This window comes from Leishmania mexicana, chromosome 10 (assembly GCF_000234665.1).
Source record: "Leishmania mexicana MHOM/GT/2001/U1103 complete genome, chromosome 10".
Classification (NCBI taxonomy): Eukaryota; Euglenozoa; class Kinetoplastea; order Trypanosomatida; family Trypanosomatidae; genus Leishmania; species Leishmania mexicana.
The window spans coordinates 235289-248415 of record NC_018314.1 but is presented as its reverse complement, the minus strand read 5'-3'; the positions used below and the strand labels follow the sequence as shown (position 1 = coordinate 248415).

Sequence of the window (13127 nt, the reverse complement as noted above, 5' to 3'; positions counted from 1 at the left end):
AGTGTGTGTGTGTGGGGGGGGGCGATGCGGTGGTGAGTGCTTTCTAGGTGTTGCCGCGTGTTGGGTGGGGTTTTGTCGACGTCTTCTCACAGGTACGGAGTACGTTGCACCTTATCGCGTTTCGAGAGGAAGGAAAAGAAATCTTCACATGATCTCATGCAAAGGGAAACGAAACCCCGTACACGATCGGGAGGGGGGGGGGCGGTAGCCGCTGCACGTATGACCATCATGTGCGCCGGAGTGTGCCCACGCTCACCTTTGCCCTGAAGCAGACGAGTGCCCTCAAGGGCACGCCGCGCTACTTCGGTCTTTGCCACTCCTCTCCTTCTCCTCGCCTTCTTTGCTCCCCCACACGTCATCATCCGTCACAGGACGAACGTCAGTCTCGTTGGTCGTTTACTTTCCCGGCACCGGGTCCGTTCGTTTCCCTCCTTTGATTTATCTTCCCTGCTCGCTGCCCCGCTGCTTTCATTTTGTTTTGTTTTCGTTCTGTCTTTCTCCTATCTCAGATCCCCCCCGCCACCCACCCCCGATACGGTCGGGGGTGGCTGCTCACGTCCACTGCTCCCTTGTTTTCGATTTCCTCCATGGTTTGTGCGGTTTATACGTCCCCCCTCTCTCTCTGTGTACACCCACACCCGCATCTATATAGCTGTGCGTAGAGAAGTAATATAATACATATATATATATATTATATATATATAATTTTTTATTTTCGTTTTCGAAATTGAAGTGCCGCTTCTTCCCCCCCCATTGTGCTGCCCGCTTCTTCACACGGTACGGGAAACGGATCACGCCAGTGTACATCTACACGGTGTGTGTGTGTGTTTTCATTGTTTCAATCTTCTCGAGCGGTGCTGCTTTCTTTCTCTCTCTCCTGTCAAACCGCCATGTTCCCTCCACCTCGCCTGTGGCTTGCGGTGTTGTGGATATCCGCCGCTGCTGGATACTGCGCTTGGACAGTGTCCGCAGGACAACTCCGGCCTCCGTACACGAGCCCGGTGATCCAAACGTGGCATGACGATGCCGTCCACCCCGAGAGCGGTGCCAAAGCATCGGTGTTGCCCGTGAGCTTCAACGCGACCGTGGCAGATCCGTTCCTGACGCCTGCCATACTCATGGAGGGGCTGCGGAGCACCGGGAAAGCGATCACACCACGGCACATCTTCACGAATGCCGCACTGCGGGTCGTCTTCGACGTTCCAAATCCTGGTCTGGACTTTTTCATCAATCTCACCTCTGCCACGTACCCACTCATTCAGGACCTGAACGGCACGCTGTGGCAGTCCGTGCTGCCCGCGAAGATCGAGGTGGTGAAGCAGAACAGCAAGTACACCTACGATGTGGGGAGCCTCAGCGTGAAGAGCCACCGGTCTCAGTCCGAGTCTGTGGAGGTGGTGGCGGGGGCTCCGACCGCCGACGCGGAGTGCTTCACCTTGAAAGCGTGCTGTGCACTGAACTCAAGCTACTACCAGAAGTACGAGCTGGTGGACAGTCCTGTGCCTCCGTACGTGTGCACAGGTGTACCCATCCCGTACTTGCTGAGGCACTTCACTTTCGATGTGGACAGCACTGTCAAGTTCCGAGAGTCGGCAGAGGGCGCTTCATGTGAAATGAGGGCGAATCGATGGACGGAAGGATCGGCGATGTGCACGACAGACTCACGTGTTTCCCTGGCGGGTGTTACGGCAAGTCCTCCGTACAGACTGCCGTCTTCTGCTTTTTCACTGTGCCGCCAAGGAGACAACCTAACGAACTCAGAGTCTGGGCCATCTCCCATCCCTGTCGTGATCACTGCATTTTGCTCCGAAAGTCGGTGCATTGGATACACGCCGGCCAACTACCGCAGCGACCGAAGCACCTGCCTCAACTACCCACTGGGGTTCTACACCTCGGCCGATGAAAACAACACAAACCAGTTCAGCTCTTTCGAGGGCAACGCCGCTGCATTATGGCCCTACTATTACAACGGCTGCAGGTGGATCGACGACGTCACCATGTCCTCTCCCACCACGATCCGAGACATCAGCTTGCAGTGCGACGTGCCGGCGTCGACGGGGTGGTCGCTCTCGTACGAGAACTTCAGCGCTCATCTCACAGATACCATCGCACCGCTCTTTCCGATTGGCCGCCCAACGCGGGTCTCAGGGCAGTACGTCAGTCCGACGGACACGGACACCATCCTCTTCGAGCTTGAGTACATATCCTTCTCCAGCTTCAAGGCGGGCAGGTGGACGTTCAGGATCTGCACGAGTCAGAAGTGCGCCACGCCGACCGTTCCGGTGGCGGGTGACACAGGACATTACCCCAATGTGATGCGTGTCACCGTCTCCGCGTCCCAGCTAGGCCTCTCCGCATCGCCCCGCGAACCCGCCGTGAGCGTCGAGGTGTACTCCGCCATTACACCAACGACGAGCCCTTTCCGCACCCTCCTCGCCCCGTCGGTCGTGTACGTGGACACGGCAGCCACGCCTTTGTCACAGGATACGATGAATATAACCCTCGCTCGTGACCCGCCAGAGCGTGTCCCCTCTCCATACGCCGCTAGCACATCGGGGGGGACAACTAGTCAAGTGCTGTGCGAGGGGGACTACCGCTTCTCGACGGTGATGAACAACTGCCAGCCGCTGACGGACAAGGACTGCGCTACGAAGTATCGCGCCCGTCGCTCGAAGTTCGACCCTGTCACCAGGGCGTGCGCATACCCCGTCCCGCCGCTGAATGGTCCCCTTGTCTTCAAGTCGTTGGCTGAACCAAAGCCGCCGCGCACGTACAGCCCCGAAGAGCTGCGCGCCATCCTCAAGACCGTGAAGCTGCCGCAGTTCCTCCGCACCATGGAGAAGTTGTATGAGGATTACGAGTGGGAGATGGTACGGTGGGAGGGGGGACCAGTGAGACTTCCACCCGGGCGAGCCGCAGCCGCTGAGGACACTGGCGTTGCTGCTGTTGCCGCCGCAGACGAGTCGGGTGTGACGTACATCAACGAGTCCCCGATGCCTGGGGCGCGCGGCCTGAGCGTTACGTGCATCTCGGCGACATGTGTCCTGTGGACGGTGGCACTGCTGCGGGACGTGCTTCAAAAGCTGTTTGCAATGGGCCCGTGGCATGGCCAGCGCCAGTGTGGGTTTTTTGCGAGTGCGGTGAGCTGCTGCCATTGGCTCAGGGGGGCATGCGCAAAGGACCGGAATGAGGCACGACCACAGCAACGGAGTGCCACGAGCAATACCACAGTCACGCCAACGACTGTCCAGGCCTCCGCTCCTCGAAGCACGACACAGAGCGGGCAGAGCGGTCAACATGCCAATCCTGCGCTCCAGGAGCGGAAAGGGCAGGGCGCGACACTCACGGCAGAGACGCCTTTGGAGTCTACAAGGAAGTCTCCTCACGGGGGGCCTCGCGAACCCGCCACCTCAGCTCCGTTCCAGCCGAGAGACACAACAGCCATACCGCAGCGCAAGAGGCAGGATGGGGGGAAGAAGAGGCATCTGCCGCGCACGCACAACAGTCACGATGCCGAGCAAGAACATCGACAGAGCGTACCGGCAGGTGCAACGCGGCCGGGCTCTTCGTGGGGTGACGCACGCCCCGACGTCTCCGCAGCGCACCCGCCGGCCTACGACGTCTTTGGCTTTCCGGAAGCGCAACACGTGCCGTTTGGCAGCGGGCCGGGGTTTGCTGCCCCGGGTGACATGCCCTTCTTTGAGGGCGACTACACGAGCCAGCGAGTTTGGTTTTCTGATGAGGGGGTGGGGTTAGGCTACGTGCCAGCTGCCTTTGCCCGGCCACATTCCGCATCGTCGCATCGGTGCCACAGCGGCCCGTCTTCGCCCTATCCGGCTTCCTCTCCCCCGTCGCCGGGGTGGTACCCCTTCGAGAATGTCCACCACCCTGCGCCGTCTCCCTGCTACGCCCCGTACGACGCCCCTCTGCCAGGGTTCAGTCTGGATCCGTCGTCGACGCCGTACTACGGCTCCACCCACGCCGCGCCGCCGTCGCCGTTTGCCGGGTTCGACGCGTTCCCTCCAGTCTCCTCGGTGCGGCAGTCCTCCCGTGTGGAGGTGCTCTCCTCGGACACTGATGGAGCACACGGCGACAACAGCGCGCCAGCAGCGCCGTCTCCAGCGGGTCGCACACGCCGCCCAAACAGCATGGTCTGACACCGTGCAACGAGGGAGAGAAGGGGGAAAGGGAAAGGCCAACCCCAGAGGAGACGGGTGTGCCGCAACGCATGACCCTCTCCGTACGAGTTGCCACGTGTTTGCCGCCCTTCGGCCCTTCTTTCGTCTTCATGTGCACCCCGTGTCTTGTACTCCCGTTTCTTCTTCGAGAAAACAACACGCGGAAACATGCTTGTCGCTCCTTGCTCAGATTTCAGCTCCCATCCATTCCTTCGCTCATTCTAACGGCGCCCACGCATGTGCGTCACTTCTCTCTGCCCCTCCCCTCCCTCGTCCTACACGTCCCCTCCTCCACCCCCTCCCAGTTTTTTGATTTCCTCGTTTTCAACGAGCACTGATGCGCTGCTGCATTGCCCGTTTCACCTCATGGCCTTCGCCGCTCCCTCACCACTCTGCTGCTGCGCTCAGTGCGAGGACTTTGCCGAGTCCCCCCCTTTCAAGGACTGCGCGGCGATGATGAGTTCTGCTGTTGCTTGTGTGTCACACAGGCGCCCTTCGCGAGGCAGCCGCACAAAAGGAAAAGGAAAACGGCTGGCGGCGGGGGCGAGGTGGAGCGCGTGTGCGGTGCTGACTGGCGTATCTTGTGGCTTCAGAGACCATCAAATCATTTTCCCCCATCCTCCTCCTCCTCCTCCCAAGCAAACAGCAAGAAAAAAGAAAGGACAGCGCGCGGGTGAGGCAGTACGTCGAGACGCATACTTCCCATACGCGGTCACGCTTGGGAGGCCAAGCCTGTGTCTTGTTCAGCACCCAGTTTGCTGTGTGTTGCGGATATAGATGCGTCCCGAGTACGTGGATGACTCATCCTTCAACGCGCGTTGCGTGCGGTGACACGTTCCTCGTTGTTGTACCCTTCTTGACCCGTGTTCACGTGCGCCTTCGCATCTCAACTTTCTCTCCTTCCCGGGCAACCTCCTCCCCACGTCCCTCTCACCCGTGTGCAACCATGCGCCTACTGCTACATCACCGTCGTTTGGGAGCAACTTTACTCGTGCGAAGGGTCTGCGTGCTGTCCGTCTCTCCAATCGTGCACCTTTTCCGAGGTGACACAGAGCCCTGAAGCACGGCCTCAGCCGATATTACTGCTTCGATCCCTGGCTCTGGACGAACTCCACTGCACAACACACATACACTCCGGCTGAGCTCCCACACGCCACAACCAGGGTAGGTTTTCGTGCCGTCATAGTCTTAGAAGAGCGCGTGCGGCACCTCATGTCCTACCGAGCAGCTCACACAACCGAGGGGCCAGCGGCACTAGCAAGCTCTGGTCCAGCATCCGGCTCTCTGTATCCGCCTCCGCCCTTCTCCACAATGCAGGACACATCGGGAAGCCCTGCGACTACCCCACAAGCATCGCCGATCCCTGCGCACTCCTCGGCCACGATAGAGGAGCTTCTGCGAGAGAACACAGCTCTCAAGGCGCGCCTCCAGCTGTCGGATGAGCAGCGCGTTACGCAAGAAGTCCTGCGGGAGCAGCTCCACCGCTTCTTCGAGTGTGTCGCGGTGCACGAGCAGGGTAGTCAGAAGTTGCTAGCAGACCAGGGGCAGGATGACGAGAAGAAGAGCGATGCGCCAGATGACAGCGCCGGGGTAGCCCGCCCTTCTTTTATGAACGCCGCCGTGTCAGAAGTCCTGCGCCGCATGCAGGAGGAGAAGCAGCAGGCCGAGGCTGCCCTCGCGGAGCTGCAGAGCGACACGGTGGCTCCCCTGCGTGCGCAGCTGGAGGCGATGGAGACGGAGAAGCAGCAGCTCGTGGCGCGGGTAGCGGAGCTGGAGATGTCTATGTCGAGCACGCCCGCCCCGCCGCTGATGGCTGAGCTGAGGCAGCTGAGGGAAACGGAAGCACTGCTACGACAGCAGTTGCAGGAGTGCCAAGCGTCCACCGCCGCCACCGTCGGGGCATTTCAGTCCACCGTAGAGAATGGTCTTCTCGCTGCTCGGCAGGTTCCGGAGCTAATCCACGCGATGGAGGCCATCAAGGAGGATGTCCGCACCAACCAGACAATGCAGGCGGCCCAACGCGTGCTTCTTGAGGAGATGGAGCGCCGACATGCCATCGAGTGCGAAATTGAAGAGACCTACCAAAAGGAGGAGGCGAAGGTGCTGAGAGAGCGCATCGCCGACCTCGAGGATGAAGCGAGCGCTGCCGCGGAACGTGAGGCGGCTTTTGCGTCGGAGCGGGGGGCCATGGAGGCACAGCTGGCCGCCGCGCAGGACGCGATTCGCCAGCTCACGCAGCAGCACAGCGAGGAGCAGGTGGCCTTAGCTCAGAAGCGCCAGCGTGCCGAGCAGGACGCGAGCAGCAACCCGACGTCGATCCGTGGGGAGCTGACCAAGTTCTGGTACGAAGGCCGTGACCGCATCCGCGAGCTGGAACGGCAGTTGCAGACGATGCACACGGCAGAGGCCAACCTGCGCGTCTCGCAGGGCCGTGTCGCACAGCTCGAGCAGCGCAAGGCAACCTTGCTCGGCAATCTTGCCGCTCTCGCAGCGGAGGTGGATCGCCGGCGAGAGGAGGAGAAGAAGCTGCGTGCTCAGTGTGCCGGGGTCGAGGCGGAGCGGGATCGGCTGCTGATGAGCGTCGCGAGGACCACCGGCTCACATATCTCGGAGACGGAGCTGCGGGACTGCTGCAGAACCATCCGAGAGGCTGCGACACGGGTGGCGGCTGCGAGCGCCACGGTCGTTGCGGATCCACAAGCCATCGAGGAGGCGCTGCGCCGTGCACAGAAGTTGAAGAGCGAGGTGGCACAGCTTCAGCGGCAGAAGGACCAGCTTCAGCGCTTCCTCGAGCTTCATGAGGATCGCGTGCGGGCACTGCTGGAGCAGGAGGCGCTCCTGCTGGTGCGAGACTCGAAGGGCGGGCCTACCACCGCCACCTCTCCGCAGATGGGGAGCAACACAGCGATCAAGGGAGCACCGGAGGCGGCGAGTGCGACTACCTTTTCGCTGCCGCAGTTTCTCGAGCACATCCGGCAAGGCGCCAACGATGTCTTTCTCCAGAATGAGGATGCCGCGGTGCGTGGGGTGAGGCCCGGTGGAAAGCGGGGCTCCAACAGACACGCCAGCGCTGGCGGGGAAGTCAGCCATGACAGCTCCGTGACACCGCACCGAGACTCGTTTCTGTCGCTGCACCAGCAGTTTGTCCAGAGTCAAGAGAGGCTGCTCGCCTCGCACCGTGACCTGCTTGAGGCGCGTAATGAGAAGCGACGTATACAGGCTGAGCTGGACAGCACGCGCAGCGAGCATGCGGCAGCTGCGGCGACAGAGGAGAAGGCGCGCCGCTCCATGGAGGCGGCCAACGCGGCGCTCACGCACCGCACGACGAGCCTCACAAACGAACTGCAGGAGCTACAGCGTCACTACGCCTCCGCGGTGACGATGGTGCGCACTACGTTGGAAGGTCTGTCCAACGTGCTGCAGCTCTACCACCAGTCGGAGCTGCACGCGGAGAAGCTGCGCGAGATGGTGCAGCAGGAGCGGCGGGACATGAGTGACATGCTACGGCGTGAGGCGGCGTCTTGGAGCGTTGGTACGGGCACTGACGGCCACACGAACGTACAAGAGGCTCAGCACTCCGCTGCGGCCGAGAGAATCACGGCGGCGCTGCGGGACATGGAGGCGTACATTGCTGAGGCGGTTGCCGAGACCACCCGGCAGGCGACTCAGGACCAGACCAGCTACATTGGGAAGCTCGTCAAGGCTATTCAACAGCAGGAGGAACGGGTACAGGCGGCCAAGGCAGCCTTCGAGGCCTCGGCGCAGGCACAGGCGAGCAGCCTGGCGGAGCGTATCAACGCCGCGCAGCAGCAATGGGAGTCGGAGTGGAAGACCAAGTATCAAGCCATGGAGGCGGAGCGGATGCAGAGCGTAATGCAGCAGCACGCGAGCGTCGTTCTGCAACGCGCCCTGGAGCAGGCTGTGACGACGCCAGCAGCGGGAACGTCTGCTGCGCCGCCGGACAGCACGGGGTCGGCACCTCCAGAGGTGGAGGAGTCGGTGGTGCATATGGCCGACACCCTGCAGGTGATTCGAAACTTTTTGGCGCAGGCCCGCCAGCGTCAAGCGGAGCAACAAGAGAAGCTGCAGAAGCTGGAGCAGCTAAAGCTTCTTCAGCAGCAGCAGGAGCTACAGGAGCAACAGAGGCAGACCGTCTCCGCACCAATCTCTCCCGCAACCGTGCAGACGGCGGGGGCCGCTACGTTGGTCGCCCCGGCCGGTGCACCGGGACCACCCACCTCGACGGCTACCTCGCTTGCCGCCGACGCTCAGCCACCACAGTCCTTGACTCCTCCATCGATCATCGCGACTGCAAAGATACCCAACGCGGGTGCAGAGCTAGGCACCGCTTCTTCGTCCATGGTGAAGGAGAACGACGGGGCGAAGACGAGCAGCTCTTCCCCTCAGCTGCACAGCGCCCCTGCAGTTGCAGCGCCAACGACAGACTCTACCGCGCTCGCTGCCGAGCCTGCGACTCGCGAGGCGCCAGCGGAGAACGAAGAGGCGGAGGCATCCACACAAGAAGCGGAGATTTCCGGCAACTCGGGCGCCTCTGCGCCATCGGACGAAGCGCATCCACCCCCGCCTCCTGCTACTCCAGATGCGCAGCTTGACGAGACGGATGTGCAGGCAGAGCCTCGAGAATCGATGGAGGATGCGACTACAGGTGCCTCACAGCGGGGCGCTGAGGCGGAGAACGAAGAGGCGCTGCCCAGCTCACCCTCCTCGCTGCCGGGGGAGGGCGATGCGCACGAAGGGAAGCATTCCGAAGAGGATGCCTGATGCGGATGAGGTTGCTGCAGAGCTTTGTGATGTTGCATGTCCCCTCCCTCTCCCTGTCCCTCTGTCCCTCTCTTGCTGCGTGGGCGCGCGCCGGTGCGGCAGCCGTGATGATGCTAAAGGAAACAAAAGGAGGCCAAGAGACGAGTAGCGTTACAGCCTGGGTGTCTGCATCGTGCGTTACGCCTGCGCTGCCCCCCAAGTCCCTGCCTCTCTCGCAACTTTGGCCCTCTTGCCCTCCCTTTGTGGATGGGCCCGTATAGCCCGACGAGCGCGGCTAAGGCACAGCCACTCGCGCGCGATAAAGATGTCGATGGATACGGCAGGTAAAAGGGCAAGTCGGGTCAAGGTGTTCAGTGGAGCGCAGCCATTTTCCTGCCCCATATGGCAGGCCGGCTGCTGGTGTGCGTCCTCGTTGCCTCGCTCTCTCGCACACGCACGCACATGGCATACACGCAGTCAGTGCCGCTCTGCACGGTCTCGCTCGCTCTGAAGCTCATTTCTTTCTCCGTGTCCTTGTTGGCCACGTCGTGTGCTCCTACTTTCACCTTCTCTCCGACCTTATTTTCGGCGCTCGGGTGGCCCGGCGAAGGGTCCTCTCCCACTCTCCCTCGCTTAACAGACGTCCCCACCTCTGCTGCAGAGGAGGCCGTACCACATCCGCACACATCTCCCCTCTCTGTCTCTCGCGCTGCCGCCACGGAAGGGCGTGAGGTGTCGAGCGGCAACGGCGCCGTGTTTGGTGGTCCATATTCTTATCCCTGCTTCTCCTTTACCATTGTGTGTCTTTGCCCAGAGGAATCTCAGCGCCATGAGGACATGCTCCGCATCATCCTTCAACGCTTAGCGGTGCAGCGCCGCATTGCTGAGCAGCTGGAGGCGGTGTCGCTGGACGAGGTACTGCGCCGCATGCAGTCGAGCTCATTAACAAACCCCGCGCGCTCCCTCGAGGCCCACTTTGTATTGGCCACAGAAAGGCGTGATCATGAGCGGGCTGCACCAACAGCGGCCTCAACGTGCGCAGAGACCCTGATGGAACCTTCCAGCGACCTGCTGCGCAACGCTCTCAGCGAGCGGCTGCTCGCCGAGGTGCGCCGAGATCTCAGCTCTCCCACCATCACTCTCGACGATGGCGGCTTGATGCTGGCCAACTGCCTACGACACGGACTTTCCCCTCTCGCCACGCAGCAGGTTTTTGCCCTCTGGCAACGGCGCATGCACCACCCCACGACTGGTGCGTCTTCCGCTGCAGCGCCGCGCACATCCATCTCGATGTTTGGCATGGGAACGAACCACAACGCCTTCGCGCGCGCTGGTGGAGGCGCTGCCGGTGTGAGCGATCTGGCGCGGTTTCAGTCTCTCGTTCGCGTGATGGAGGCGTGCCTTGATGCTCATGATAAGCAGCAGCGAGAACTCGGTCGCTCTCAGAAACGAACCTCCTCAGCAGCAGCGGCAGCGGCGACGGCGGATGCGCGGAAACCGCCATCGAAGAGCTGCACCGCCTTCACCCTTGATGACTTAGCGGCTCTGGTAGACACTGTCGAGCAGCACTGGAGGCTCTTTATCGACCACGGCACCTCCACGACAGGACTGCTCGTCCAGTTCACCGCCCTCGCTCTGGTGCTGACGGGGTGTGCTTCGTCGGCGGCAGCCGAGGCAGAGCCTGGGAGCAACTTCGTGAACAGCCTGCGGCGGCTGAGTCACTTGCAGACGGATCGTGCACTGCTGCAGCAGCGCATCTTCAGCCTCTGTGATCAAGCCATTGTATCGCTGTGCTCTCAAGAGGAGGCGGCTTCGGCAGCAGGCGATGGCGGCATACCGCCTCGTCGAGAGAGCCTGTGGTGGTATCGACCGCAGGAGCTGGTGCGTCTCTCACAGGCGATGCGGTTGATTGAGGTGTACGAAGCGGAGCAGCGACGGGGCAGCAGGTACAGCAGCAGCACCGGATCACCTGTCGAGCACTCCTCCCACGGCGAAGGGGACGGACTGTGCAGGCTAGGAAGCAGCGCTGCACGAACTTCGTGGAGGGACGCTGGCAAGACGATGCCGAGTTCGTCAAACCCGGTGCGAGGCACGCCGCCAAGTCGTGCGCACACTGTCTCTGCGTTCCCCAAGACCCGCTGGCTGCTTCGGCTGCCCACCACGTGGTGGCCCGCTTCTTCTACGTCCCTTCATGGGGCCTCTGTAGGGCATCGAAAGACAGAGGCCGCTGTCCGGGCAAGGCGGCGACTCGGCGCCTATGTGACGCATCACGCACTGCAGCATACGTCCACCGTGACGCCGCCGCCGGTACCCTCGCACGCAGTATTGCCCGCCCTGGCGTCCATCTCCCTTGCCGACGTCGAGGATATCTTCGCCGTGGTGTGCGCCACAGCGTCGTCTGTGGCCTCGACGGACGCAGTGACCGCGTTCTCGTGGTGGGTGCGCGATGTCTTCCTCCAGCAGCACCGGCATCGCAGTCTGCACGATGTGCAGGAAATAGCTGGGCTCCTCGGGATCGCAGAGGTCTGCATCGCCTACCCGGATGGGACTCAGACGGTGCTTGCTGAGGCGCTCAGGTGTCTTCAGCGCTCTGCCCTCGTTTTGTGGTGCGTTGGTGACACGGCAGTGACGAGCGGGGGCGACGCGCCTGGGATGCTGTGGTCACGCGCGTGCGAGGTCGTCGGCGATGCACTGGCGCTCACGACCGTCCGTGCAGAGGCCCAACGCACGTTGCGAGCGCTGGCGCACACGGTAAGCCAGCCCGCGTCCTCTTGCATGGTGACGAGAGAGTCGAGCAGCGAGCTGGCGCGTCGGCATCAGCGTTACGGCCTCTTGGTGCTCGCATGCTTGCAGCTGCAGTCACCTGGCGGTACCATCACTCCGGCCCTGAAGCGGATGATTCTAGAGCTCATTTTCTCTGCACCGTTCCGCCGCGATGATGCTGATCACGGGGGGCCGGCTGCGGTGGCGCGCGCTCTGTTCGTTGTCACGCGACCGGAGCGGACTCTTCGTGGCCCTGCATCCACCCAAGGCTCGCCGCTGCATGAGCGAGTTATCCCGCACCTTTTGAATGAGCTGTCACAGCTCTTCTCCCCGTCGGCTGCCACGTTGAAGGATGGGGCGACCGCTACCGTGGGGGATGGCAGGGACAGTGCGCAACTTCTGCAGCAGCTGACCTCAGCGGAGCGGCAAATGTTGCGCTCCGCGCTGCAAGAGGTGCGGCGGCAGACGCAGCACGAGATGAAGGAAAGGCCGGTGTGGGGACCCGTGCTAGCCCCCAGCGGCAGTGAAACGGGTCCACGCCAAGCGGCGCGTACGGCACCCTTGCAGCTGCCTTTGTCGCTGCCAGTGCCTGCGCATGTTGGTGTTATCAGCTCCGTGGATGCTTCGACGTTGTCCTCCGATCGACAGGCGGGCGCAGTGGATGCAGAAAGCGGTCTGAGTCGGCCTTGCACCGAGTCCCACGAACGGGCCCTTCGACATCGCATGCACGCGTCCGAGGAGCATCAGCGGATTCAATCGGAGATCGATACTCTGACCCGCTATCTCCGTCAGCGCCGCTCTCCGGGGTGAGAGCCACGGCGTCCTTTTTCCTTCCCCCGCTGGTCGAAGTCGCGGGTGTGCGTGTGTGTGTGCGTCGCGCCCAGGAAGTGTCCGGCTCTCCTCTTGTTGTTTCGACTTGTGGCTCCCTCTTACCGGTGCGTGCAGCTCTCCCTGCAGCAGTCGTGGATTTCAAAGGAGGCGGGCAGAGGGCTGGCTTTGGGGTCAGCACCCCTTCGCATATCACGACTCGCGCGGGCACCCAGTCGCAGGACAGCCACGCTGACCTGCCGTGTGCGTGTGCGTGTGCGGGGGGGGAGGGGAGAGGGCCCCTTGTAAACGGGCTTCATCCCTTGTCGTCTTGCGACGTAGTTTCTCTTCGTGGCGCGTCCCCGGGCGATAGAATGCTGATCCTACCCGGCTCACGTACTCAGAGGGGTACTTGCCTCTTAATGCATCAACATGGCACATGATTCCCGTGCATTCGGGGCCTTGCAGCGTGATGCCTGGTCTCTACACCCGACCTCGTCGCGGCTGCATCCTCTGTTGCTCGGTCCTCCTCCCCCCCCCCCACTGCCTCACAGCCCGCTCTCTGGCATCACTGGTATTCCGATCTTTCCTCTCTCGTTCTTTTCCAGCCTCACCACA

At 62.1% G+C, this 13127-nt stretch overlaps 3 protein-coding genes across 3 annotated transcripts; all 3 read left to right on the top strand.

Moving 5' to 3' along the window:
• Nucleotides 1-890: 890 nt before the first annotated feature.
• Nucleotides 891-4157, top strand: LMXM_10_0540 (hypothetical protein, unknown function; the record flags this gene model as incomplete). The annotated part of the gene is made up of 1 exon (XM_003872843.1): nucleotides 891-4157. The coding sequence occupies one exon, from the start codon at nucleotides 891-893 to the stop codon at nucleotides 4155-4157; it is 3267 nt and encodes a 1088-aa protein (XP_003872892.1).
• A 1332-nt stretch (nucleotides 4158-5489) lies between these two features.
• On the top strand, nucleotides 5490-8960 carry LMXM_10_0530 (conserved hypothetical protein; the record flags this gene model as incomplete). Its single annotated transcript, XM_003872842.1, has 1 exon — nucleotides 5490-8960. The coding sequence occupies one exon, from the start codon at nucleotides 5490-5492 to the stop codon at nucleotides 8958-8960; it is 3471 nt and encodes a 1156-aa protein (XP_003872891.1).
• Nucleotides 8961-9776: 816 nt separating this feature from the next.
• On the top strand, nucleotides 9777-12512 carry LMXM_10_0520 (conserved hypothetical protein; the record flags this gene model as incomplete). The annotated part of the gene is made up of 1 exon (XM_003872841.1): nucleotides 9777-12512. The coding sequence occupies one exon, from the start codon at nucleotides 9777-9779 to the stop codon at nucleotides 12510-12512; it is 2736 nt and encodes a 911-aa protein (XP_003872890.1).
• Between the last annotated feature and the right edge of the window lie 615 nt (nucleotides 12513-13127).